At 47.2% G+C, this 26,064-nt stretch overlaps 1 protein-coding gene across 1 annotated transcript in view; it reads right to left on the bottom strand.

Annotated features, from left to right (window-relative positions):
- Positions 1–24,478, bottom strand: part of cngb1a (cyclic nucleotide gated channel subunit beta 1a) — a 29,387-nt gene extending 4,909 nt beyond the window's left edge. Inside the window, exons 1-31 of the mRNA XM_088004579.1 lie at positions 24,436–24,478; positions 22,726–22,852; positions 22,403–22,442; positions 22,274–22,325; positions 22,071–22,161; positions 21,835–21,851; positions 21,642–21,656; positions 21,377–21,476; positions 20,407–20,431; positions 20,277–20,331; positions 19,859–19,959; positions 19,726–19,774; positions 19,080–19,109; positions 18,324–18,384; positions 18,207–18,234; positions 16,628–16,692; positions 15,913–15,989; positions 15,559–15,690; positions 15,440–15,481; positions 13,715–13,792; positions 11,897–12,119; positions 11,445–11,481; positions 4,531–4,651; positions 3,854–3,922; positions 3,631–3,779; positions 3,213–3,422; positions 2,931–3,139; positions 2,803–2,853; positions 2,635–2,721; positions 2,493–2,557; positions 1,822–1,944 (exon numbers count right to left, since the gene is read on the bottom strand). Of these exons, the coding sequence (XP_087860705.1) occupies positions 1,822–1,944; positions 2,493–2,557; positions 2,635–2,721; positions 2,803–2,853; positions 2,931–3,139; positions 3,213–3,422; positions 3,631–3,779; positions 3,854–3,922; positions 4,531–4,651; positions 11,445–11,481; positions 11,897–12,119; positions 13,715–13,792; positions 15,440–15,481; positions 15,559–15,690; positions 15,913–15,989; positions 16,628–16,692; positions 18,207–18,234; positions 18,324–18,384; positions 19,080–19,109; positions 19,726–19,774; positions 19,859–19,959; positions 20,277–20,331; positions 20,407–20,431; positions 21,377–21,476; positions 21,642–21,656; positions 21,835–21,851; positions 22,071–22,161; positions 22,274–22,325; positions 22,403–22,442; positions 22,726–22,851 (2,528 nt within the window). The 5' untranslated portion in view covers position 22,852; positions 24,436–24,478. The remainder of the gene's footprint in view (positions 1–1,821; positions 1,945–2,492; positions 2,558–2,634; positions 2,722–2,802; positions 2,854–2,930; positions 3,140–3,212; positions 3,423–3,630; positions 3,780–3,853; positions 3,923–4,530; positions 4,652–11,444; positions 11,482–11,896; positions 12,120–13,714; positions 13,793–15,439; positions 15,482–15,558; positions 15,691–15,912; positions 15,990–16,627; positions 16,693–18,206; positions 18,235–18,323; positions 18,385–19,079; positions 19,110–19,725; positions 19,775–19,858; positions 19,960–20,276; positions 20,332–20,406; positions 20,432–21,376; positions 21,477–21,641; positions 21,657–21,834; positions 21,852–22,070; positions 22,162–22,273; positions 22,326–22,402; positions 22,443–22,725; positions 22,853–24,435) is intronic.
- Between the last annotated feature and the right edge of the window lie 1,586 nt (positions 24,479–26,064).

The raw sequence follows: 26,064 nt of genomic DNA, 5'->3' as shown, positions 1-26,064 counted from the left end.
CTCCGAGCGCTGAGGAGGGAGCTGGAGAACGGCTGGCCGAAATTAGCGCTCATAAATCGGACCAACCTAGAGCTAAAAGCCGCTTGCTCGGCGGATATTGGAAAATCCAATATCCAACTCAAAACTAATTTCACTAAAAGGAAAAACTAAGCATATATTTATGCTTTTATTTCTTATTAAAACATATCAGTGATTCTTGAGAATAGGGACAAAACAGGTCCTATGGATAAAGCACAAAATTAGAATAAAATATACACAAAATATAATTTTTTCAAATATCTGACTAAACTAACCTGGGTCATGTGAGCACAACAATGTGTATTTTTCTTGTGTTTGCTGAATATTTTTTTATTTTAAACATTGTAGTTGGTGGATGATGCCTGTAAAATCCCTTGTCCAGGAGCAGAACTCAACACATTATAATAGTTTAAAACAATTACAGAAATACTAAGATAATATATTATGACAATTAAGTATTGAGATAAATAATTATAAAAGTATCAATAAATTGAATTAAAAATCATTTTTATATATTTTCCTACTCCATTGAAATTTGTCCCAAGTTTCTGTCAACAGGTCAGACATAAAAAGAATGTAAAAAAAAAAAAAAAATCAGGCATTATGGGGGGCACCAGACCTTCTGAGGACCCCATGACGTCGTCTTTTCTCTTCCTTTGCTAACATGGCTAGTTAGCTCCGGTTAGCTTAAGTTATTCTTTAGTTTTTTCTTCTGTTTTATTCCTAAGTTGCTCGTCACAATGATGATGTGTCAACACCATAACTGATAATTTACAAAACTTTGATGAAACTTTGTGAAATAAAAGCTTAATTTCGGTATAATGTGAAGATTTCATGGACCTGATGAGCTACAATATGGCCTCCTTCAGAATAACGTCATATAAACTGAGGTAGTTTGGCTTTTTGTCAACTCCATCAGTTTTTCTGACTCTTTCAGTGAAATTGTTGTCAAATCTCACTTAAATGTGCAATTAATTCATTTTAATGTATTTTACATAAATTGCATTACTTCACATGTATCAAGTTTTTTGTTTTACTCACTAGTTTGTCACCAACTTCAGTTCTGTGTCAACTCCGTCAGATGGACTTTATGTGTTTTTGGTTTTAAATAATATTTCTTTTGTTTCTTGAGAAGCATTTGTCTGTAAAATGAGTAAAAATATCACTAATAGGGACATTAAAATTATTTTATATTTATTTTTGTCAGATGGTGATCACAAAGTTCTGGGTCAGGTCGATTAAAAATGTAATTTTTAAAAAAATGTTCCAGCTGGAAGCCTGTACCTTAGCATCTTTACATTTCCAAAATATTATTTGTCATATTTGAATACATAAGCTTGAGGAATAATAAAAAAATGGGAAAATTTAAACCTATTTTGTACCTATTTTCAAGAATCACTGATATATTTATGCTTTAGTGGTCAGTAGAAAAACTGCATTTCTTATTATGACAGAGTATTAAAAAAATCAATCATGACAATAAAGTCAGAATATTACAAGGATAAAGTTGTATGACAGTAAGTTAAAACAATAGGAGACAAAAAGTTGTGATAAAATGAAAAACTATGCATATTATGAGAACAGGACGCAGCAACTGGATCGGGGTCTACAGTTCTGATCCGTTCTTCCTGTCTACAAACTGATGAAACATGGGAAAAGGGAGCTAGCTGCCGACTAACAGATTATAGGAAATAAAAAGTTTATTATGAGAATAAAGTGGTAAAAGCAGTAGAATAATTTCTGATAATGAAGTCGAATGTTTTTCTATTTTCTTCCTGATTGATGATGTCATGACGTTCTTACGCGTTGCCTTTCCCGTTGTAGACCCACTTGGTGGATCCCAGACCCTCGTAGTCGGAGCCCCAGTAGAAGAGACAGGCGTTGATGTGCAGCGAGTAGAGCAGGTAGGTGGAGGTCCGGATCACCCTGGGCAACGATAGAGGTAGGATGAGGCTGGATGTGGTTGGATGAGGAAGGATCAGGTTGGATCAGGTTGGATGAGGTAGGATGAGGCTGGATGCAGTTGGATGTGGTAGGATGAGGTTGGATGTGGTTGGATGAGGCTGAATGCAGTTGGGTGAGGTAGGATGAGGTAGGATGATGTTGGATGCAGTTGGATGAGGTTGGATTATGTTAGATGTGTTAGGGTGTGGTTGGATGAGGCTGGATGAGGTTGGATGAGGTAGGATGAAACTGGATGTAGTATGAGACTGGATGCAGTTGGATGTGGTAGGATGAGGTTGGATGTGGTTGGATGAGGCTGAATGCAGTTGGGTGAGGTAGGATGATGTTGGATGTGGTTGGATGCAGTTGGATGAGGTTGGATTATGTTAGATGTGTTAGGGTGTGGTTGGATGAGGCTGGATGAGGTTGGATGAGGTAGGATGAAACTGGATGTAGTATGTGGTAGGATGCAGTTGGGTGAGATAGGATGTAGTTGGATGTAGTTGGATGTAGTTGGATGCTGTCCCCACCTGTAGATGTAGGCCTTCTTCATCACGGCCTCCATCCGGTCGTTGAACTCGAAGAACACCATGTACTGGCAGAAAACAACCAATCAGCTGCTTCCCCTGGACAGGGTGAGGGAGAGGAGGGAGAGGAGGAAGAGCGCCTCACCTTCAGCAGGCGGGGGAAGCGCAGCAGGGAGTTCACTCCTGTGAAGTAGTAAAATATCTCCATGGGGAACAGGCTGATGACGTCCATCTGGGAACAAACAGAACACGGGTCAGAACCAGAAAAGTTCCAGAATCTGGATCGTTCGCTGCTCTAGCAGAACGTTCTCACCTTGAACCGCTCGGTGGTCATGTAATGCTCCCTCATGTCCTTCTTGTCGCACTGTCAGGTAGAACCAGTGAAACCAGTTAGAGCCGTTCCTGCCACGTCGGATGCAGGAAGTCTCTGAGTCTACGCACCACGATGTCTCCGCCGCGAACGAACTGCAGCCGCGGCTGGAAGACCAGGATGTCTGCGATGTAGATGAAGTCACAGGTGTAGTCGGCCAGCAGCCACAGGTGGATATTGTCCGGCGTCTGGTAGGGGAACGCCCAGCGCACCGGGATCAGCCACACATTCCAGTTCCAGGCCGCCACCACGAAAAACAGCCAGATCACATAGATGAGGTCTGAAGGACGGGGGAGAGAAGAATTATGGGAAATCGTCAGAAGAATGTGGTTGATTCTGGGAGGAGAGCTCACCAGTGAATGGATCGATGCTGGACGGGAAGCGGTACTCCAGGATGGACCGCAGCCAGTCGGGCATCGGGGGAAGCTTGGGGAGTTGGACCGGATGTCCCAGGAGGTCAAACTGGAACAGACTCGCCTCCTGCGGTGGTTCCGGTTCGTCCTTCTTCTCCTCTCCAGGCGGCAGCGGCGGAGGAGGTGGAGCCGGTGGAGCTTTGGCAGGAGCTGCAGGTATCAGAAGAGACGGTCAGGGATCCGGTCTGCTTTCACCAGGCAGCAGGATGGAGATCCAACAGAAAATCCCTCAGGGATTCCACTGGATCCAGGAAACCAACTGGATCCTGTTCTCTTTGGGTAAGCCCACTGGATCCAGTGGTTGGCTCAGTGGATCCAGGTTTTCCTGGATGAGGGGCTGTGGATCGGGCCGACCTACAGGCAGTGGGGCTCTCCTCCTCGGACTCGTCGGGATCCGCCAGGCGGTCTTTGTGCCGCTCCGTCCGGCCCTTGAAGAGCCCGACCAGCTGGTTGAGGCGCTCCTGGACCGTGACGCTGGCCACGCTGGCAGCAGACTGCGGCCGCATCCTACAGGGAGAACGGACACGTTGAAGATGCTGCTGATGGACGAGGGTCATGCTGCGCTTGGGTCGAGGTCTCACTCGTCGTCTCCCTGACTGGCCCGGGCCTTCAGCAGCTCCTCGTCCTCCTCGCCTGCGGCCGGGTCAGCTCTGCAGACAGCAGCACATCCAGAACCCTGTGAGCCCGGCAGCTCTCTATCGCTGCTGTCAAATGATTTATGGCTCCAGAGTTTGAACAAACAGACGGATCTGTACTCTCCGTATGATGAAGATGTTTGAGCCCCGACAGGAGGATTAAACACGCTGAGGCGACGCCGCCAGCAGCTTTCAGGGTCAAACAGAACCAGACTTTGTTTGTGCTGCTATCATTTATTAAAGATACATAAAAAAAATGTTTCCAGAAGTCATCATCAGTATCTCCAAATATTTTGACGATGTCTTTGGAGACATGATTCGTTTGCAGGTCAACGACTCGACGCTCTTCCTCTCAGGATGTTCGTTAGAGTTCAGAACCGTTCTGACCCGCTGACCTTCTTCTTCTACTGAATAAAACTAAAATATTCCTGCAGATTTTCAGTTTTTTGTTTTAGATTCACATTTTCCCACTTCTTTCTTTTATGAAACCCATAAATGTTGCCATCATTCCTTCCTCATCTTTTCCATAATTTAATATTTTAATGCTCTTCCTGATTTTGCCAGTCTCTTTGATCTGCTGGTGTAGAGATGAGCGGCGCCCCCTGCAGGCCTGCTGCTGTTACCTGAGCTGAGGCACCATCAGCATGCTGGGCTCCGGTTCCGGGGTTGTGATTATCTGCGGGATGCTCAGGTTGAGTCCGTGCAGCTCGTCTGGATCTGGAGCATCAGCGTTCCTGCAGCTTCCTGAGGATCAGAGCAGAAGACATGGATCGGTGCCGCAGCGCAGAGCCAGCATGGAGCAGACCTGCTGCTGCAGCTGAGCTCTGGGTGGAGCATCCAAAATAATCACCCAACTGAACGCATTTTAACCTCTGACTGGACTTACAGCCTGAGAGTGAAATAACTGAATAGAGTGGTCCAATGTCAGTAACGCGTTAACATGCCTCTAACATCTGAAATCTGGAAAATCGTCTCCGGCAAAACAGAACTGAAGAATGACAATCACTCCAGATTTACTCAGGTCTCAATATTTATTCCAACAAGATGAAGTTTGGGAAAATGTTACACAGTTAAAGGGAAAACTCTATAGAAATTACGCCAGATCTAACAGAAACCAAAGGAATACAAAATCAGGTTATTAAAGAAACAATTTAATAAACCCCAGATTGTTTTAGAATAACTGAACAGTATCTGGAAAATGGTTTCATGAAAAGTTCAGGATTTCTCCTCTGTGGTTCCTGATGAATAATGACTTAACTATTTAATTACTGTTGGCAAAAGGAGCTAAAAGCTGCACAAAAATCTGATAACAGCTATTGTTCAATAAAATGTCAGATTTTACTTTAAGGTTTTAAATAAACAATTCAAAAATGACTTGTTTATTTTCTAGATGTTGATTTTATGACTTTTGCCAGGAGGTCTGGCAGATCCAGCATTTTCCATCTGTTATGGTTAATAGAAACAGACCACACAGCTCCTCCCCAGACCACACAGCTCCTCCCCAGACCACACAGCTCCTCCCCAGACCACACAGCTCCTCCCCAGACCACACAGCTCCTCCACAGACCACACAGCTCCTCCCCAGACCACATAGCTCCTCCCAATGACCACATAGCTCCTCCCCAGACCACACAGCTCCTCCCAATGACCACACAGCTCCTCCCAATGACCACATAGCTCCTCCCCAGACCACACAGCTCCTCCCCAGACCACACAGCTCCTCCCCAGACCACACAGCTCCTCCCCAGACCACATAGCTCCTCCCAATGACCACACAGCTCCTCCCCAGACCACACAGCTCCTCCCAAGACCACATAGCTCCTCCCAATGACCACATAGCTCCTCCCAATGACCACATAGCTCCTCCCAATGACCACATAGCTCCTCCCCAGACCACACAGCTCCTCCCCAGACCACACAGCTCCTCCCCAGACCACACAGCTCCTCCCCAGACCACACAGCTCCTTCTGTTGATTTCTGGCAACTGAATTCTGTTTCTGTCCAGAATCACTAAGAAAACTGTAGTATAACAACATAACTTTACATTCTTAACCATTTGATCACGCTCCACGCAGATGACACTGGTGTTATTTCAAAACTCCCTACAGTCACTTCACCAAAGCAAGTTTTTAAAACGAGGAACCCCGACCTGCTGATTCAGAGGAGGATGCAGGATTTTTGGAGACATCAAGGTGCCTGCCATGTTTTCCAGGAAGCTCCAGGATATTTCAAGCCTCAGGTGGTTGAAAGATCCATCTCCTGTTGGAAATGTTTTTAGCATCATGAAGAGGAGCTGCGTTGTTCTGGTAAATCAATCCATGAACTAACAGCTGCAGAGGGCTTTGAGGAATTCAGGGAATTATCAGTTGATGCATCTAAATCCGTTCAGATTTGCTTCAAGAAACCACTTGGAGCTCAACTTTGGATGTTCCTGTAGAGAACATCAACATGACAGGTTCTGTCATGCTGAAATTCTGCTCTTCACCCTCAAGTCCAAATCTATTAAACCTCCTCAGAGATTTTCTGTCACCTTTTATTTGTTTGAGGAGTCGTGTTTGTGTGTTTTTGTGTCTACATCAGTTTAAACCTGGGTTTTCAGTTTTAGAACCGAAACATGGCAGAAGAATCCTGTTGGCTGAAGATGAGCAGATGAACTCTCACATCCAGTCTCATCATGAAGGAACATGATGAGACTGGGTCTAATGCTCGGGTCTAAAAGAGGCAGCTGGAGGCGCTGGATTTAGATGCTGGATGGTTCATCATGAAACAGCTGATCTGATTTACTGAGGTTTAACACAACAGAAAATAACTTTATATTGAAATCATAAACATCCCAGTGAGACATGAAACAGAAACACAGCAGACGTGACGCGTTTCTCTTCATAGCAGCATCAAAGACAGCCTGATCCCACTGGATCAAAACCGTGTCCCAAAGAAAACAAAACCCTTTAATGGTTAAACCGAAAAAGGAGCAGAAACTCTGAGGTGACAAACTGACAGCCAGGTCACAGTCAGTATGAAACATTTCAACAGAGACTCAAAAGTAGCTTTGCAGGCTCCGCCCTCTTCTGGGAGATGCAGCAGCAGAACGCTAACCGTAGCGGCTCATGCAGAAGCCGCTCCCAGGTTTTCTGAACTGAGTTCATATTTAGAAAAGTCTGGATTTGTAGTTGAACGTTTCTGACTGAACTCGGGTCATCCTTGGTGTTTCAGCTCCTTTTCTGTCTGCTTCATTGTTTAATTAGCAGGGGAAAAGCATGCGGTGACTGTGGGAATAAATGACCTAGTTGTTTTTGTGCAGTGGCCCATGAGCAGCAGATGGTAGCAGAGCTGGAAAAGCTGCTCTGACTCTTTGTTTCCTATTAAGTATATTCAGGTTTGCTTTGTTTCCATAGCAACAGATCTGAGACACCTGCTCTATGTTTTCGGCAATCAACTTTAATAACTTTATGAAGAAATTATTAGTGTCTAATTTATAACATTCAGTTCCTCCAGGATTCTGTGATCGTCGTTGTGATTTTTAGCAATAAAATAAAAAATAAAGGAGCAAAGAATTTTTTGTTTTATCTTTAATGTGATAAAATAATCAGTTCATTTACAAGGAGAACAGAGATGCTACTTTTTACTCGTCGCATCGATCAAGGATGATAAACTGACATCAAGTTAGGCTGAGGCAGCAGAAGTAAGAAATACTGCCACCTGCAGGTGGGACTTGGCGTCACTGTGAAAAACTTGAAATAAACTCACAGTTTTGCAATAGAGGGAAAAATGTGGGGATCTGTTGATCTAGAGTGAATTTCAGTGAAGCTGGAGGAAGTGAGCTGGGTCTAGGTTTGGGTCGGGGATCCAGTTTAAACGTTGCTCTTTGCTGAGATGTTGCCATGTTGGTTCCTTCTGTTCAAGTGAAACCAGAACCAGAACTCTGCAGCAGATCATCTGGTCCAATAGTTTCCAGCTGCTTCTAGCTTTATTTTGTAATTTTAGATAATAATTCATCTGCTGATATTAAAAATATTTGCTGGTAGGGTTGACATTGTTAACCTAGATTTTAAACTATTTGTGTTTTTGATGCCAATGAAGCGACAAATTATTTGTTTCTGTCAGTTTCGTTTCAGAGCCACAGGAAGCAGGAAGGAGAACACTTCCTGTTCAGTCTGTCCACCCGAGATTAAATGGCCACCAGAGGGAGCTGCATGCTGCAGAGGAGCGGCAGCTTTATTTGGCACTTTCCAGGCTGGAGCTACAGATGGAGGGTCTATCAGGTGTCTGGGGGGCGTCGCTGCAGGACGGAGCGGTTAAGGCTGGTCAGGAAGCCGGGGAGAGCGAAGCGGCTGGCCATGTTGCTGCAGTGCTGCCGCGCCTGCTTCTGGAGCTGCGACAGTTGCTGGGTCAGCTGGGCCAGCTCTGGGCGGGGACTCGGCATGGACAGCACGGGGGGCGTCAGGTTGTGCTCCTGCAGCAGTGTTCTGCAGCGCTCCACGCACTCTGCAGCGAGCGGGAACCGAAGCAGGAAGCTCTTTACGGGAGAACAGACGCTGGGAGCTGCATGGAGAAACATCAGTGAGAAAACTCACAGCTGGAACTGAGCGACAACATTTAACGTCCAGAGAGGGAAACCACCGGGAACCACAGGCAGCGCTAGCACCGACTGAGGTAACATGGACTAGACTAGCACCGACTAGGCTAACACGGGCTGAGGTAACATGGACTAGACTAGCACCGACTAGGCTAACACGGGCTGAGGTAACATGGACTAGACTAGCACCGACTGAGGTAACATGGACTAGGCTAGCACCGACTGAGGTAACATGGACTAGGCTAGCACCGACTGAGGTAACATGGACTAGGCTAGCACCGACTGAGGTAACATGGACTAGGCTAGCACCGACTGAGGTAACATGGACTAGGCTAGCACCGACTGAAGTAACATGGACTAGGCTAGCACTGACTGAGGAAACATGGACTAGGCTAGCACCGACTGAGGAAACATGGACTAGGCTAGCACCGACTGAGGAAACATGGACTAGGCTAGCACCGACTGAGGTAACATGGACTAGACTAGCACCGACTGAGGAAACATGGACTAGGCTAGCACCGACTGAGGAAACATGGACTAGGCTAGCACCGACTGAGGTAACATGGACTAGACTAGCACCGACTGAGGAAACATGGACTAGGCTAGCACCGACTGAGGAAACATGGACTAGGCTAGCACCGACTGAGGTAACATGGACTAGGCTAGCACCGACTGAGGAAACATGGACTAGGCTAGCACCGACTGAGGTAACATGGACTAGACTAGCACCGACTAGGCTAACACGGGCTGAGGTAACATGGACTAGGCTAGCACCGACTGAGGTAACATGGACTAGGCTAGCACCGACTGAGGAAACATGGACTAGGCTAGCACCGACTGAGGAAACATGGACTAGGCTAGCACCGACTGAGGTAACATGGACTAGGCTAGCACCGACTGAGGTAACATGGACTAGGCTAGCACCGACTGAAGTAACATGGACTAGGCTAGCACCGACTGAAGTAACATGGACTAGGCTAGCACCGACTGAGGAAACATGGACTAGGCTAGCACCGACTGAGGAAACATGGACTAGGCTAGCACCGACTGAGGTAACATGGACTAGACTAGCACCGACTGAGGAAACATGGACTAGGCTAGCACCGACTGAGGAAACATGGACTAGGCTAGCACCGACTGAGGTAACATGGACTAGACTAGCACCGACTGAGGAAACATGGACTAGGCTAGCACCGACTGAGGAAACATGGACTAGGCTAGCACCGACTGAGGTAACATGGACTAGGCTAGCACCGACTGAGGAAACATGGACTAGGCTAGCACCGACTGAGGTAACATGGACTAGACTAGCACCGACTGAGGAAACATGGACTAGGCTAGCACCGACTGAGGTAACATGGACTAGGCTAGCACCGACTGAGGTAACATGGACTAGGCTAGCACCGACTGAGGAAACATGGACTAGGCTAGCACCGACTGAGGTAACATGGACTAGACTAGCACCGACTAGGCTAACACGGGCTGAGGTAACATGGACTAGGCTAGCACCGACTGAGGTAACATGGACTAGACTAGCACCGACTGAGGTAACATGGACTAGACTAGCACCGACTGAGGTAACATGGACTAGGCTAGCACCGACTGAGGTAACATGGACTAGGCTAGCACCGACTGGGCTAACACGGGCTGAGGTAACATGGACTAGACTAGCACCGACTGAGGTAACATGGACTAGACTAGCACCGACTGTGCTAACACGGGCTGAGGTAACATGGACTAGGCTAGCACCGACTGAGGTAACATGGACTAGACTAGCACCGACTAGGCTAACACGGACTAGGCTAGCACCGACTGAGGTAACATGGACTAGGCTAGCACCGACTGGGCTAACACGGGCTGAGGTAACATGGACTAGGCTAGCACCGACTGAGGTAACATGGACTAGACTAGCACCGACTAGGCTAACACGGGCTGAGGTAACATGGACTAGGCTAGCACCGACTGAGGTAACATGGACTAGACTAGCACCGACTGAGGTAACATGGACTAGACTAGCACCGACTGAGGTAACATGGACTAGGCTAGCACCGACTGAGGTAACATGGACTAGGCTAGCACCGACTGGGCTAACACGGGCTGAGGTAACATGGACTAGACTAGCACCGACTGAGGTAACATGGACTAGACTAGCACCGACTGTGCTAACACGGGCTGAGGTAACATGGACTAGGCTAGCACCGACTGAGGTAACATGGACTAGACTAGCACCGACTGAGGTAACATGGACTAGACTAGCACCGACTGAGGTAACATGGACTAGGCTAGCACCGACTGAGGTAACATGGACTAGGCTAGCACCGACTGGGCTAACACGGGCTGAGGTAACATGGACTAGACTAGCACCGACTGAGGTAACATGGACTAGACTAGCACCGACTGTGCTAACACGGGCTGAGGTAACATGGACTAGGCTAGCACCGACTGAGGTAACATGGACTAGACTAGCACCGACTGAGGTAACATGGACTAGGCTAGCACCGACTGAGGTAACATGGACTAGGCTAGCACCGACTGGGCTAACACGGGCTGAGGTAACATGGACTAGGCTAGCACCGACTGAGGTAACATGGACTAGACTAGCACCGACTGGGCTAACACGGGCTGAAGTAACATGGACTAGGCTAGCACCGACTGGGCTAACACGGGCTGAAGTAACATGGACTAGACTAGCACGGACTGGGCTAACACGGGCTGAGGCAACACCGACTGAGGCAACACGGACTAGACTAGCACTGACTGAGGTAACACCGACTGAGCAAGCCCGGATTGATCTAACACATATTGAGTTAGCACAGACTGAGCTAACATGGAGATAGCTAACACAGATGGAGCTAGCATGGAGAGAACTAGCATGGCCTGAGCTAACATACACTGCAAATAGCTAACAAGCTAGCCTGAGTAGATCATTGGTGTTTGAGCGAAGAGTTTCCTGTCTCTCACCTCCAGATCCTCCTGCTTCTCCTGCTGCTGCTTCGCTCTGAGCAGAGAAAAAACACGGAGACGTGAAGCTACTCAGATGGGTCTAGTCAAATAATCCTAGTTTCACTGGGAAGGGATTGTGGGGTCTGAGCTACTTTGTGAAAATATGAAATACTTTTCACACTCCGGATTGCAGCTCAACGAATGTAGGAATGTTACCTGAGTAAGCATGTCTGTGTTTCATATTCTTAGGCTATAAAGCTCAAGCGTTTTATGTTTTCTTGTGTTTCTCTTACACTCCACCATTTGGTTTGGTACATTTAGGCACTTACTGACCTGTTCCTGATTGGTTCTTTTTCATTCAGAGAATCCTCTGATTGGATGTGAACAATCTGATTGGCTGGTAGCTTGTTAGGACAAACCATTCACCAGGTCAGAGGTCAGATGCGATCCTGATGTTCATGGAAAGTCACCTGCTCTGCAGTGTGGGCAGGGGCCTCTTCGAGGTGTAGTTCTGGTTGTTGGGTTATTGGACTCTCCAGATCTCTCCTCTCTGATGCCGGCTCCACATCGGTGGACGAAGGAGTCACCTGGTCTGCTGGCTCAGGTGCAGTGGGCGGGGCCAGAGCCTCCACCTGCTTCTCTTCAGCTGCAGCTTCAGGATTGTCTTCAACTGGGCAGATGTCCACCAGACACCTGAGAACAAGACAAGTGAATGAAAAGAGATGGAGGAGAGGCCCTGTCAGGTGGGGGCCGGGGTCAGTTTGTAACAGAAAAAGTGTGACGACTGCAGGAGTGCCTAAATGTAAAAATGTATTGTTTTCCAGAAAGCACAATCAAATAACCCTCTCTGGGTTCTTCACAGAACAAATCCAGGAAGGATTATAGTCCGTATTTTCCAAACTATGAGCCGCACCGGCCTATAAGCCACAACCCCAAAGTTGTTGTTTTTTTAAACCAGTAAACATACATATATAAGCCGCAGATTTCTCTGCCGCTCCAGGTTTTCTACAGTGATGCAGCAGCAGAGGGGGGCGGACAGCCAACATTTGAGTCAATTAAATATCACATTTATTACGGTTGAACCGATTACGGTAGTTTCCGAACAGTAACTGTAACAGTGCTGATCCTTCATGTCAGGATCAGCACGAAGGATCGTGCTGATCCTGACAGTGAATGGTTTCAGTTGAAAATTGGTTTCAATTTTCAACTGAAACCAAAATCTGGTCAAGTTAAAAGGTCCAGAGAGAAAGTTCCAGAAAGTAAGACAGTGGAGTTAGAGCTGGGAGTAGATCTTCAAAAAAAATCAACCAACCAACAAACCAACGATCCAACCATCCATCCATCCATCCAACCAACGATCCAACCATCCATCCATCAATCATGCAACCATCCATCCATCCATCCAACCAACGATCCAACCATCCATCCATCCATCCAACAACCAACCAACCATTCAACCAACCATCCATCAAACCATGCAACCAACCATCCAACAACCAACCATCCATCCATCCATCCATCCATCCATCCAACCAAACAACCAACGATCCAACCATCCAACCATTCATCCAATCATGCAACCAAACAACCAACGATCCAACCATCCATCCATCCAACCATCCATCCAATCATGCAACCATCCATCCAACAACCAACCAACCAACCATTCAACCAACCATCCATCCAACCATGCAACCATCCATCCAACAACCAACCAACCAACCATTCATCCAACCATGCAACCAACCATCCAACAACCAACCAACCAACCATTCATCCAACCATGCAACCAACCATCCAACAACCAACCAACCAACCATCCAACCAACCATCCATCCATCCAATCATGCAACCAACCAACCAACCAACCATCCAACCATCCAACAACCAACCAACCAACCAACCAACCATCCATCCAACCAACCATCCATCCAATCATGCAACCATCCATCGAACTAACCAACCAACCATTCAACCAACCATCCATCCAACCATGCAACCAACCATCCAACAACCAACCAACCAACCAACCAACCATCCAACCAACCATCCATCCAATCATGCAACCAACCAACCAACCAAACAACCAACCAACCATCCATCCAACCATCCAGCTGCAGTGCTAGGTGGGTATGAAGGTGATGCGTTATTGAACTAAGCGTTTCTTTTTATGCTTTGGAACAAGCCAGGTGTGCAGTGGAGTGATGGGTGGATAAGCTCCGCCCACAAAGCGTGCTAGCTGAGCTGAAGCTAGCAGAGCCTCATTGATCCAACATGGCTGAACTTACTGCTCTGTCTGCTTCTCCTCACTCTGTTTGCTTTTATTCTCTGTGCTGTCCTCACTGTCGTCCTGCAGGTTCTGCAGCCTGAACGGGCAGAAGAGCAGAGAGCTGCTGGGAAACCCAACATCTGGAATGTCTGGAGTTTAAGGAACAGCTGGGGTCTCCAGGAGGGCCGGAGGAATCGGCTCAGAGCTCTGAAACAAACTCAGCTCAGCAGAATCATTCTGGTGGTTCCCAGCAGAGTCCAAACTAAATATAAACTAAATGTTCTGGTTGGAAAACGGGTCGGGTTTCTGTTAGTACACAGTCATGACCTCCCATCAGGGCAGGCTTCATGGGCCCGGTCCACTCCCTCCCTCGTTCATGTTGGAGGTTAAAGGTCGCAGTTTGTCCCACATTCTCCTCATCTGCCCTTCGCCCATTTTGGGTCCTATTTCCGACCTTATGCTGAGTCCGCATTTCAACGGGCTTTGGTGAACTGCATTACCCACAATTCATTGCTGGAGGTGACGTTTTGAGTTAGAAGGCGGATTTATGGCAATGTTTTTTTTTTCATCTTTATAGATAATTTTTAGAAAATATCATGACAAGGTACATTGGTAATAAAGTTTGATTTCATAAACTGAGCAGAAAAAAGAAAAAAGAATAATCACAAACCGAGGAAAGCAAAACAAATGTAACAAATCTAAGACAAATTTCAAATCTTAAGATATTAACATGTTGGTATAAAGACGGGGCTTTTGTGATTTTATTTAAGCATTCTCTAAAATAAAATTATTTCACTTTAAAATGGAGGTGATTTTTAGAAAGCCCAATGCCTAAACAGAGACCAGTCCGCCATGTTGGATGTGACGTTACGACCCAGGCCGTTCTGACCCTGAACCCTGACCCTTGACCCCTGATGTAACTGACTGAGTGAAGACTTCATAGGGGCGCCGAGCACCGGACCGGGCCTGACGGCGACTAGGGCTGTAGTGATACAATAATCTCACGATACGATGCACGATATTCTGCTCACGATACGATATATATTGCGATATTCAGCAAACGATACAATTCAATACACTTTTGCGATTTTCTGAAAGATTTTAGAGGGACAAAGTGATTTTGGTGACATTTTGTGACTGTTATAGAGTTGGATTGAATTAATTTAACTGAAAACTGATTAAAAGCACCAACTATACAATACCTGGCTGTGGTTGGACACGGACACAGATTTAAAGTCGACAGCTGGACAAAATGAATCAAAGAAGTGGTGAGAAAACATGTTTCTTTTAGTTGAAACAGTACAAACTGTAGCTTACATGCATTTGTAAAGTAAATAAAGTGCACCAAATACCTGCTCTGCATAGTGTGATACCTTTTAACCCTGACACTTAACATGTGAAGGAATCGCTCTAAGCCTGATGACCTAATCACTCTCCCGGCGAAGCAGCAGTGAGTGAGACAGGTGACAGTTGGATGTTAAGATACTTGCAGATGAATATCGATTTTTTTCTAGGAAAGAAAATATCGATATATATCGCAAAATCGATATTATTACACAGCCCTAATGGCGACGCGTTGGTTCTACAGGAATCAGATCAATGGAAGGAAACCAGCAGATCCAGTCTGATTACTGATTCAGCAGACAGAGCCGGGTTGGACCTGCTGAGCCTCAAACTGACCCAACCAGGATTAAAGCTCCAGAACTGTCCAGAACCCATCTAGAGCGGGTCAGCGGTGACTCACTCCGGTTCATCCTCGTTCTCCTCCTCCAGGATGTTGGGCAGCCTGCAGACACACAGAGACCCGGGTCAGAACCAGGTTCTGCATCTGGCCCGGTTTCGGTTCTGCTGCGCCGGACTCACTGGTCGTTGGACTCTGGCAGCGTTTCTATGACGATCTTGGCCGACCGCTCCACTTCCAGCTGCCGGACCGCCTCAGCCGCCGCCTGCCGGGCCATCTCCTCGGCAACGCGGGCCGCCTCCAGCCGCTGCAGCCTGACAGGAGAACCGGTCAGAACCGGGACTGGGACCAGAGCCGGAACCAGGACCAGTTCACGGGGCGGTTCTGATCGCATCAAGAAACCTCTGAAGATTCAATATCCTGATCTAACTCTGGGTGTTGGTTCTGATGAACCGGTTCCGGCCCAGGTTCGGTTCTGACAGAAATTCTGAACTCGAGTAGCCATGGAGACGGAGTGAGGAAGAGGAGCAGCTGACCTTTCCTCCATCTGAGCGCCGTCGCCTGCTTCCTTCTTCACGCCGTCCATCGGAGTCGGCGGCTCTGCAACGTCCACCTGCAACCGGCAACCATTTTATTGATCAATCTCATCCCACCTGTCCACCTGGGATCTGACTCCGCTCTCCGTTTACGTCGCTCGCCGCATCTCCATCACAGTTTTTTTCTGTTTTAAGTTATCACTGTGAAATCGTTGAAATAGAAGAACAAACTTCTTCAGTTTGCAAAAAGCGAAGTAGTTTCAGACTTTTCTTAAAAAGATTTCAGCGGAGATGAATAAGTTGAACAGATGTGATCTCTCCATCCCTGGTGGCTCGGTGCCTTACCAGAGGAACCGCTGGACTCGGTTTCCTGCCTGGTTTCTGGGCCGGCAGGGAGCCTGCCGCCTTCATCTGGTCGGTTCAAATCACGTTCAGCTTTGCCAGTTTGGTGTAAATCACCAGGCTGATGGAAACGCCCAATTCACGCTTTTCTTTTTGCCACATTTTGAAATTTTGCACAACGGTTGGATGGAAACATGAGTCACATGCTGAGTTTCCTTTACAAATGTGGGCAAATCCTTTCTACCTTCTGCTAATGTTGGAAACACTATTGAAATATTCATGTTTCCGTGAAGCGAATTAATTTTCATAACTTGTGAAATGTGTGATTAATGGAAACACGGCGGCAGTCAGTGGGACGGAAAACCCGACTCACCTGCGCCTCCTGCTGCGCCTCCAGGTCCTCCAGCACCAAGTCACTCGTCTTCTGAGCGCCGCTGACTGACGGGCAGAAAGAATCTGTCACTATGGATCCCCATGGATTCCAGTGGATCCCTCCCACCTGAGGATCTGCTGTCTGGATGAGGGTGGACCACACACCCAGACTGTGATCCAGAACGTCTGGATCACCTTTTCTGGAAGCGTTAAAGTCATCCAGATGATCTGATTGGTCAGGAAGTGTTTGACCGGATCGTCACCAGATCCTCTGATCTGAGGTGATCCCTTCAGATCGTCTTCAGTCTCAATGATCTGAAGGGATCTTCCACGTTCGTATTTCGGGTCGTTTCCACGTGGCTTCATGGAGGATCTGAACTCGTTCAGACGAACACACAGGGTGTACTTACTTTTTCTCATGGCTGTGAAAATTTTTTTGTTTCAGCTGATCTTAAAGATTCATGTAATCAGAATTGATTTTTTGGGTTTATGGCCTGGAGGAGTTTCCCATCTGACTGAAGAGGTTCGGCTCAACTGATTGATCGATTGATTAAACTGATCGATTGGTTTGATAATTATTTGGCTGACTGAAAAATTGACCCAAAACAGTCTCTGTTTTCCAGATAAAACCTAGGTGTTTCTAAAATGTCTGAAGCTACAGATTGATTGGTTGATTCACGGACCGACTGATCTGTGTTGGACCAAAAACACCCGAAGCATTCTAGTTTTTTCCAGATCAAATCTTTATTTTCCTGCATCGCTCGCGGTGAATTTGCTGCTGAAGTGGAGAACTGAACATCCAGAGCTCCCAGTGTGAAGCAGCCCCAAACTGGACTGAAACCAGTTCCTCTGCAGAGCCCCTGCTGCCAATCCTAACCGATCCTCCAGAGGAACATTGGGCTGAACCTCCTGTAAAGTCACGGTCCTGGTCCTGCTTCTGAACACAGACTCCTTCTCTTCAGGCAGGTGAAGCTAAAGCTCGTTAAGCTCGTTAAGTTCCAAAGCAGCGAAAGCTTCCTGTGAGCTACAGGACTGATGGCGTCAGTCTGCCGGCTGTGTGCTGCTGTCAGAGAGAGCGACTCTATCCTGCTGCTGCTCCTTTTATTTTAGGGGCTCAGGCGACTTCCCCCCTGAAACAGAAGGAGAAGAGCAGCGCTGTTAGAGTCCGCCTCACCTCTGACAGAAGGACACCAACCAACCAACCAGCTGCTCTGCTCATGAGTTCTAACAGCCTCAGACTGACAGACACCTGTTCAGGTGTTCAAATCAGTCCTTGTGCAGGTGAGCTCCTGCATCAGCACGGAGTGTCACAACCTGACGGTTTCCCTGGAAACACAGGAGTAAGTCTGAGGACGACTGGAGGCTCAGATCGCTGGATCTCATTGAAACCAGAGAAAAAAGTCCAACAGAAAGCAGGTCTGACATAGAGCTGTAACTCTGCTTTCCTGCCTGCAGGCAGAACTCAGGGTTTACGTAACCCATTTCAGCCGGTAGTTTCAGGAAACTGGACCGTATGATCAGAACTAAAGATCCAAACGGCGGGCGGGTGGGGGGGTCAGAGAGGTAAAGGATGCACTTACTGCTCTGCATGTCATCACTTCCTGTTTCCTGCATGAAGGAGACAATTCAGAGCCTTAGTGAAGGTCAGCTGACCCCGGCTGGATGTACGACGAGTTTTAAAGAGACGGCTCGCTCACCGGCCGGGGGACGGGCTGCGGCAGCATGCGGCCGATCCCGCTGACGATCCAACCCACCATGCTGCAACGCAACAGTTCAAAGGTCAGCAGGAAGCGGGCGGTTGGATGGGACTCGAGGTCTGAGGTCTGGCTGAGACAGCATCATCCATCCATCCAACCATCCAATCATCATCCAACCAACTAACCAACTAACCATCCAACTAGCCATCCATCCAACCATCCAACTAGCCATCCATCCAATCATCATCCATCCAACCATCCAACTAACCATCCATCCATCCAACCATCCAACTAGCCATCCAACCATCCAACTAGCCATCCATCCAACCAACCAACCAACTAATCGTCCATCCATCCAACCATCCAACTAACCATCCATCCAACTAGCCATCCAACCATCCAACTAGCCATCCATCCATCCAACCATACATCCAACCATCCAAATAGCCATCCATCCATCCAACCAACTAGCCATCCAACCAACCAACCGACTAACCACCCATCCATCCAACCATCCGACTAGCCATCCAACCATCCAACCATCCGACTAGCCATCCAACCATCCAACCATCCGACTAGCCATCCAACCATCCGACTAGCCATCCAACCATCCAACTAGCCATCCATCCATCCAACCATACATCCAACTAATCATCCATCCAACCATCCATCCATCCATCCATCCAACCAATTAACCATCCATCCATCCATCCATCCAAAGATCTTTACGTTTAAACAACAAATATTTCCACCTACTTTGGCTGCTGCTCTGCTTCCTTTGCAGGTCTGAATAAATGAAAGAAAAGCAGAAAGTTTGAAATGAAATCCTTACGTTACCTTATTTTATTACAGACATAAAGTAAACATCTACCAACATTCTGCTTGTCATCAGCAGTTCCTTCAGTTTTCCACAACAAATCATCAGATCCCTACATTTTTTCATGTCCTTGCATAATTAAATGTTTATTGCAAATTGTCCACAAAAATAATCAAAAACGTTTAGCTTAAATGATGCTAACTCCCACCTGCAGGTGGCAGTGTTTCTTACTTCTGCCACTCTGCTGCCTCAGCCTGACTTCATGTCAAGTTATCATCAATGATCGATGTGGCGAGTCAAGAAAATCGAGTTATTTAAGAACAAATATGTTTGTGTTTCATCTGTTATCGTTTTTCATCTTTTTTTTGTACAAGTAGATTTTCGGAGGTTTAATGAGAAATAAATCTAGCAAAATAACTTGCAAATACCTCAAAAGTAGCACCAGAAAATCAGGGATTTTAATTGCAAAAAAATTTCAAAAGCAATCGTGAAATCCTAGAATATGAGTTATTCTGCTGAAAATACAAATCAAACATCCAGGTGTAAAGCCGACCAACAGGAGTGAAAACAAAAACCCAGACTCACTCTGTCTCTGGAGCAGGTCTGGTGGCTGGAGGAGGAACTGCAGGGGGCGCTGTGGCATTCCAAAGGAAGCACAAATATTTCAGTACAGCTCATCTTCCTGTGAGCATCAGCCATCATCACAACCAGGACTAACCTTTGGACGGAGCTTCAGACTTGCTGGTTCCTTCAGTCTTTGGGAGGGTCTCCGGCTGAGGAACCACCTTCACAATGCCGTGTTTGATCCAGTCCATCATGCTGGGAGAAAAACACATCACACATTTACAGGATCAGTAGTTCAGTCCTTCTGACATAAAGATCCACTGCTGTTAAACACTCAGGCAACCAACCAACCAGTGAATCAACCACAGAACAACCATGTAACCAACCACCCAGCAACAAAATCAACTAATAAGTCAATCAATGAATCAATAAACCAACCAACAAATTTTGAAAAGTAACCAACCAAATAACCAACTAACCAACAAACGACTTAACCAAATATCTAATTACCAAAACCAGTCAAAAACAAAAACACAACCAATCAGCCAAACAGTTGTGATGCTAACTCTGACCTGGGTGGAGCGGTCTGGTCCACCGGCTCCAGTTCCTTCCCGGCACTCTGAGATTCTGCAGGTCAAACATGGGAACGTGTTGCAACATCAGCTTCCAGCTGCAGGAATACTACGATGTGTTGATGCTCACCTGCTGGAGCTGCTGCTTGCTGCACCTGAGCAGGAGCAAAATCAGGTGAGAAACTCACAAAACCACCAGCAGGTGGAAAGACAGAAATCAGCTGCTGGTTTCTTTCCCTGAAACTCCCTGGTGATTTTAGCAGGACTTCATTTACAAACCGCTGATAGAAATATTCTGTTTGGTTTCTTTGTCTCAGATTGCTGCAGTGATGGCCTGAGTCTCAGTTCTCAGGATTCTCTGACCACCAAAAAGTTCAACCTCCATGAAATGCATCACAGCTGAGGCTGCTGCAATTGGTAAAGTTACCAGCCAAGAACTAACAGAATTAGTTATTTAGCCTGTCCCGAGATGAAACTACGACTTTTCCAAAGTCATGTTTTCACCATCTTATTCAGTCATTTACAAATGTCACAGGTTCAAACTAAATATTTACTCAGCAAGCTAAATGTTTGGCTTCAAGCTAAAGATTTAGTTAAATTAAATCTTTACAACAGCAACAGATCCTTAGCAAGCTAAATACTTAGATGCTAACTAAATATTTCATTATATAAATTTTGGTTTGTAAATATGTAGGCTCAAACCTAATATTTAGTTTACAGACAAATACTTGAGCAAAAATAAATATTTAGTAAGCTATATAAACCAAATATTCAGTTTACAAACTAAATACTTTTAGCTCCAAATAAAATATTTAGCTTGAGGGCTAGCTAATTAAATGTTTAGTTTTAAAATGATATTTATAAATAAATGGACAATGTGCTGAAATGACTCTGAAACGTTAATCTCCATTTTATCCTCTCATAACAGGTTCGATTAAAAAAAACTATTGTTTATTGGTGTTAATAAATAATAGTGTGCAACAAAAAAGGCTCCCCAAACTGTCGCCATGTTTCATGTAGTGTCTGGTTCACGGTTTTCGGCACTAAACACGTAATCGATGACGTCATCGGTGACGATAGACAGGGAAACCTGGACGTACCTGAAGCTGCTGCTCGGCCGCCGTAGACTCTCTGCTCCTCAGTTCGGGCTGAGGAACAACTTTCTCCAAACCCTGAGAGATCCAGGCCATCATCCCTTTCCTGCGGAGGAAACGCGGGTCAAGGTGAACACCAGGGGGCGCCAAAGATCCAGCTAGATCACTATTTGGCATCCTAGCTGCTGACTGCTTTATGAAGCAGCTCACTATCTGGCATCGTGGCAGCTACTGACTGTAAAAGCAGCTCAGTATTTGGCAGGTTACTCACTCATCGTCGGGCTTGCTGAGAGACGGAACAGAAAACGTCATCACGTCGGCTTCTTCTATCTTTAATTCACTTCCTGTTTCTAACTGATTCAGAACATGTGGAGCCTAACAGCCAAACTCCCTCTGCTTTGTTCTGGTTCTGTGACCCAAAACCCAACATAGAAATGTTCAGATTTACACTCGGGTGTGCTTACCTGGCTGCTGCTTCCTCCTGAGGCCACACAAGAGAGAGAGGAAACAGGAACATCAGGAGACGTTCTGGATCAAAACACCGCCGTTCTTCAGAGATTACAGAACCCGATCCAGTAAGCATTTCCTCCAGATCCTAGCTCCGAGTTTTATTCATAGTCTGATTCTCGGTTCAGCAGAACCTGAACCTGGGTCAGTGTTTTCTGCAGAACCGGACACAGGTCCAGCGTCTGTTCCTCACCTTGGCAGTGGAATTGGCCTGGTTCTGGTTGGCCAGTGGCGCCGGTAGAGGGAGAGCGCTGCTGATCCAGGTCAGCATGCCTGGAGCCGGACTGAAGACGGGAAACACCAGAATCAGAAATAAGACAATAAACCACTTCATGTCTTCAGTTATTCTTCCCCAGATGGGTCCCTCTGAGGGGAAACGGACCCGTCCGGACTCACCCGTTCCCTGCAGACGACTCGACTTCCTGATTCAGTTTGTCAGCTTTTGCAGCTGTTGATCAAACAGAAAGAAAGTTCAGTGGAAAGAAGAAAATTGAGTCAGTTTCCATGATGCTCCAGGGATCTTACCGTCCTTCTTGCACTCATCTTCAAACGTCACCTTCTTCTCCTGTTCAAAACACAAAAACAAGTTTAAAAGGGAAGCCATGCTCCTCCTCCTGCACAATGTCCGAGTTCAAAACTCTGGAAACCCAGTGAGTCTCCGGGCTGGAAGAGACAACAAGTCTGGAAAACTACAAACTACTGATCCCTAGTCATTACTAAAATGCTTCAAACGTTCTGGACATATAGTTTAATGATTATCATCACTAAATGCTTCATAAATGTGAAACAAAACCTAAAATATTCCAGGGTATGGAGAGAAACATGTGACCAATGGGGGCGTGGCTTACTGGTGCAGGGGGCGGGGCCGCAGCAGGGGGCGGGGCCGCTTCTGGTTTTCCTTCCTTGGCATCTTCAGTGTTTTTGGATGGAAGTTCAGGCGGCTGGGGGACGACTTTAACCACCCAGCTCAACATCCTGGAAGACACAAACAGCCGTCAACCGACTGATACGAGTCGGTAGCTGGTCATTGGAAGACTTGGTGACTTGTTCATCAACACACGGTGAGCAACAAGCCACAGGCGAAAGCCTTGGGGTGAAACCCAGGAAACGATAGAGATTGTTTATGTTGCTCCGCTAACGCCCATGGGCACGTCTGAATGATTAGCTTGAAATTTCACATGCATGAATTTGTCCGGTCACTTGGGTGTCGCCTGAACAGGCAAGACTCCCCGTAAATGAATGGAGGGGGAGCAACGTTGCCTCCAGTGTGGAGCTGTCAACTCTGGACCAAAGGTAATGTTGACCCGTATGGGTCTCAAACTGTGGCTGTTAAAAGACCTGGTGTCCCATACAGGTCTCAGTCTCTGGACTAAAGGTAAGGTCGACCCATATGGCTCTCTAAATGTTGGTTCTTGTGGAGCGGGTGTCTTGAATACCACTTTAGCTCTGGTTTTCATGGGACCCGGTGCCCTGTATAGGTCCCAGTCTCTGGTCCTCAGGAGTCTTAGTCTTGCACGTTTTAGACATTCGCCTGAAGGGAAAGTTACTTCTGTTGTTGGTTCTGATGGGGACCGTGGTGTGAGTCCTGTTGGGATCCAGTTCAGGGAGCAACTCGGCTGGAAGTGAGTCCAGGTTTGGAAACAGATGGAAACTGAATAATTAGCCTGATCTCCTCCAGGCTTCCCTGTTCTGTGCTTAATGGTGTTTGGATCTCCTTCGGCTGAGTGTCAGACCCAATCAGAACTGACTGGTCTCGACCCTAATCCTCCCCAGGAGGCCACTGGACACCAATACAAACATTTAAACTGGTGCCCAGTTTGTCACTTTCACTCCCCAGTGTGTGTTATCCGTTTAGCCGGCCGTGAAGTTGGCCGGCTTGTCTCTCGCCGAGTCTTTCTGTTCAATGGGTCATTGTGGGTCGACATACAACCTGTGACTCGGTCCGGTTCTGAGCTGGTCCAGAACTGGACAGTCGGTGAGGCGAGTTAGCCAGAGAGAAGTGGTCAGTCACAGTTTACCCGCTCAGTCAGTAGGTTGGTCAACAAACGGCTGATTAATCCGCTCCAAGCAAGTTCTGTATAAGAAGCTTGTGACTCGGTCCACGGTTCAAAATGAAACTAAACAGCCAGGAGGTGAAAGGTTGGGGAAAGAGCGTTTCCAGCAGTGGTTCCCACCCTGGTCCTCTGGGAACCCATCATGTTGATCACCCATTAATTTAGTCAAGGTGTGTGGCAGCCAGGAGACACCTAAGACATGCAGGACAGTTGGTCCTGAGGACCAGGGCTGGGAACCACTACTTCAGAGGAGAAGGTCTGGTCTTCTGAGGGTTTTCAGGAGTAGGTCAGAGGGTTGGAGAGGAGGACGTTTGGCCTTTGGGGGTCTAGAGGAGTAGGTCCGATGGTTGGGATGGACTTTGGGGTGTGTAAGAGTAGGTCTGGCAGTTGGGAGTGCTCAGATATGTAGGTTTAGTAGTTGGGTGAGGTCTAGAGGAGGAGGAAGCTCAGTGGTTGGGTTGGTGTTTGGGGTGCAGGTCAGATCTTTAGGGTATCCTGTCCTACCTGAACAGTTCAGTTGGGTCCCAGCAGCATCCCACAGAGCCGCGGTGAGGAAAGACTAACAGGAATGCGAGTGCAGTGGGAGGATTACAGAGCTAACAGGATTACAGAGCAGCTGAAGGACAGAACCGGACAGGGCAGGGGCTCAGATTACACCTTAAGAGGCCAGGAACAGGACACAATGCCCAGAGCTGGAGCCGTGTCCAGAGAACAACACAGTTCAGTTCAAAACAGACGGATGTCCAATCAGTTTGCTAACCGTCATTAAAGATATTCAAAAACTTTAAAGACTATAAAGTCACAAAGGTTTCTAACCCAGTTTCTAAAGTCTGAGTGAATCTGGAGAAGCAGGAGATTCTATCACTGATACATCACTGTTCTTCAGGGCTGAAGCTGGAAAACTACCATCATCTCATCAGTGTAATAACTAAACGGACTTTAGATTCAGACAATGCAATGAAGGTCTGGACCTGCTGGTTCTCAGGCCAGAACCTGGCCTCGATTCTCAGAAACAAGGTTGGACTCTTGTAGTTTGTTCATGATGAATCCAGGGCTGTCAGTGGCGTACCACAGGGCTGTGTGCTCAGACTAGTTCTCTAGTCTGCTTCCAATTGGTAAAATGACCAGGCAGGATGGGATAAACGTTCAGTGTTATGCTGATGATATTCAACTGCATCTATTTATAAACCTGATGAATCTAATCCACCAGGTAGAACCTGAATGACTCCAAATGTTCTGCTTTTAAATTCTGATTAAACAGAAGTTGTTGCTTTTGGACCAGGAGCCTCATGTATCAAACACTGCGCAGTTTTCACACTAGAACTAAAACGGACAAATTTAGAAAAGTGCTGCGCACAAAACACCTGCTGACCTTTCCTTTATAGATCCTGGATGGTGGGAAACGGAGCAGCTGCTGCTCCGCCTGTCGCCTCCATAAATACATCTTCATGTAAATTAAATACCTGGAAGTCTGCCGCCACGTGAAGCAGTAACCATGGCAACGGCCTTGTTCGTAGCACAATAGTATTTATAATAGTTATTATACATTTTATTTAAAAGGTGCTTTCACTTGACAAAACTAAAAAAGAAAACCTCCAAAGTAAAGAGTAAAGCTGTCCGGGTCGGACCTGCTGCGGCAGCAGAGCCTCCGGGTCGGACCTGCTGCTGCAGCAGAGCCTCCGGGTCGGACCTGCTGCTGCAGCAGAGCCTCCGGGTCGGACCTGCTGCTGCAGCAGAGCCTCCGGGTCGGACCTGCTGCTGCAGCAGAGCCTCCGGGTCGGACCTGCTGCTGCAGCAGAGCCTCCGGGTCGGACCTGCTGCGGCAGCAGAGCCTCCGGGTCGGACCTGCTGCTGCAGCAGAGCCTCCGGGTCGGACCTGCTGCAGCAGAGCCTCCGGGTCGGACCTGCTGCAGCAGAGCCTCCGGGTCGGACCTGCTGCAGCAGAGCATCCGGGTCGGACCTGCTGCTGCAGCAGAGCCTCCGGGTCGGACCTGCTGCTGCAGCAGAGCCTCCGGGTCGGACCTGCTGCAGCAGAGCATCCAGCCGGATTACAGACCAGAGAGGCTCTGAATGTGGACGTTTGCTCTGCAGACAGGAATCAGCAGCAGAAGCTGCATTCACAGAGTAGAGCTG

This window comes from Poecilia mexicana, unplaced genomic scaffold, assembly GCF_051168715.1.
Source record: "Poecilia mexicana isolate PSO_F unplaced genomic scaffold, ASM5116871v1 scaffold_3, whole genome shotgun sequence".
NCBI classification, from domain to species: Eukaryota; Metazoa; Chordata; class Actinopteri; order Cyprinodontiformes; family Poeciliidae; genus Poecilia; species Poecilia mexicana.
This window is presented reverse-complemented; position numbering and strand designations above follow the sequence as displayed.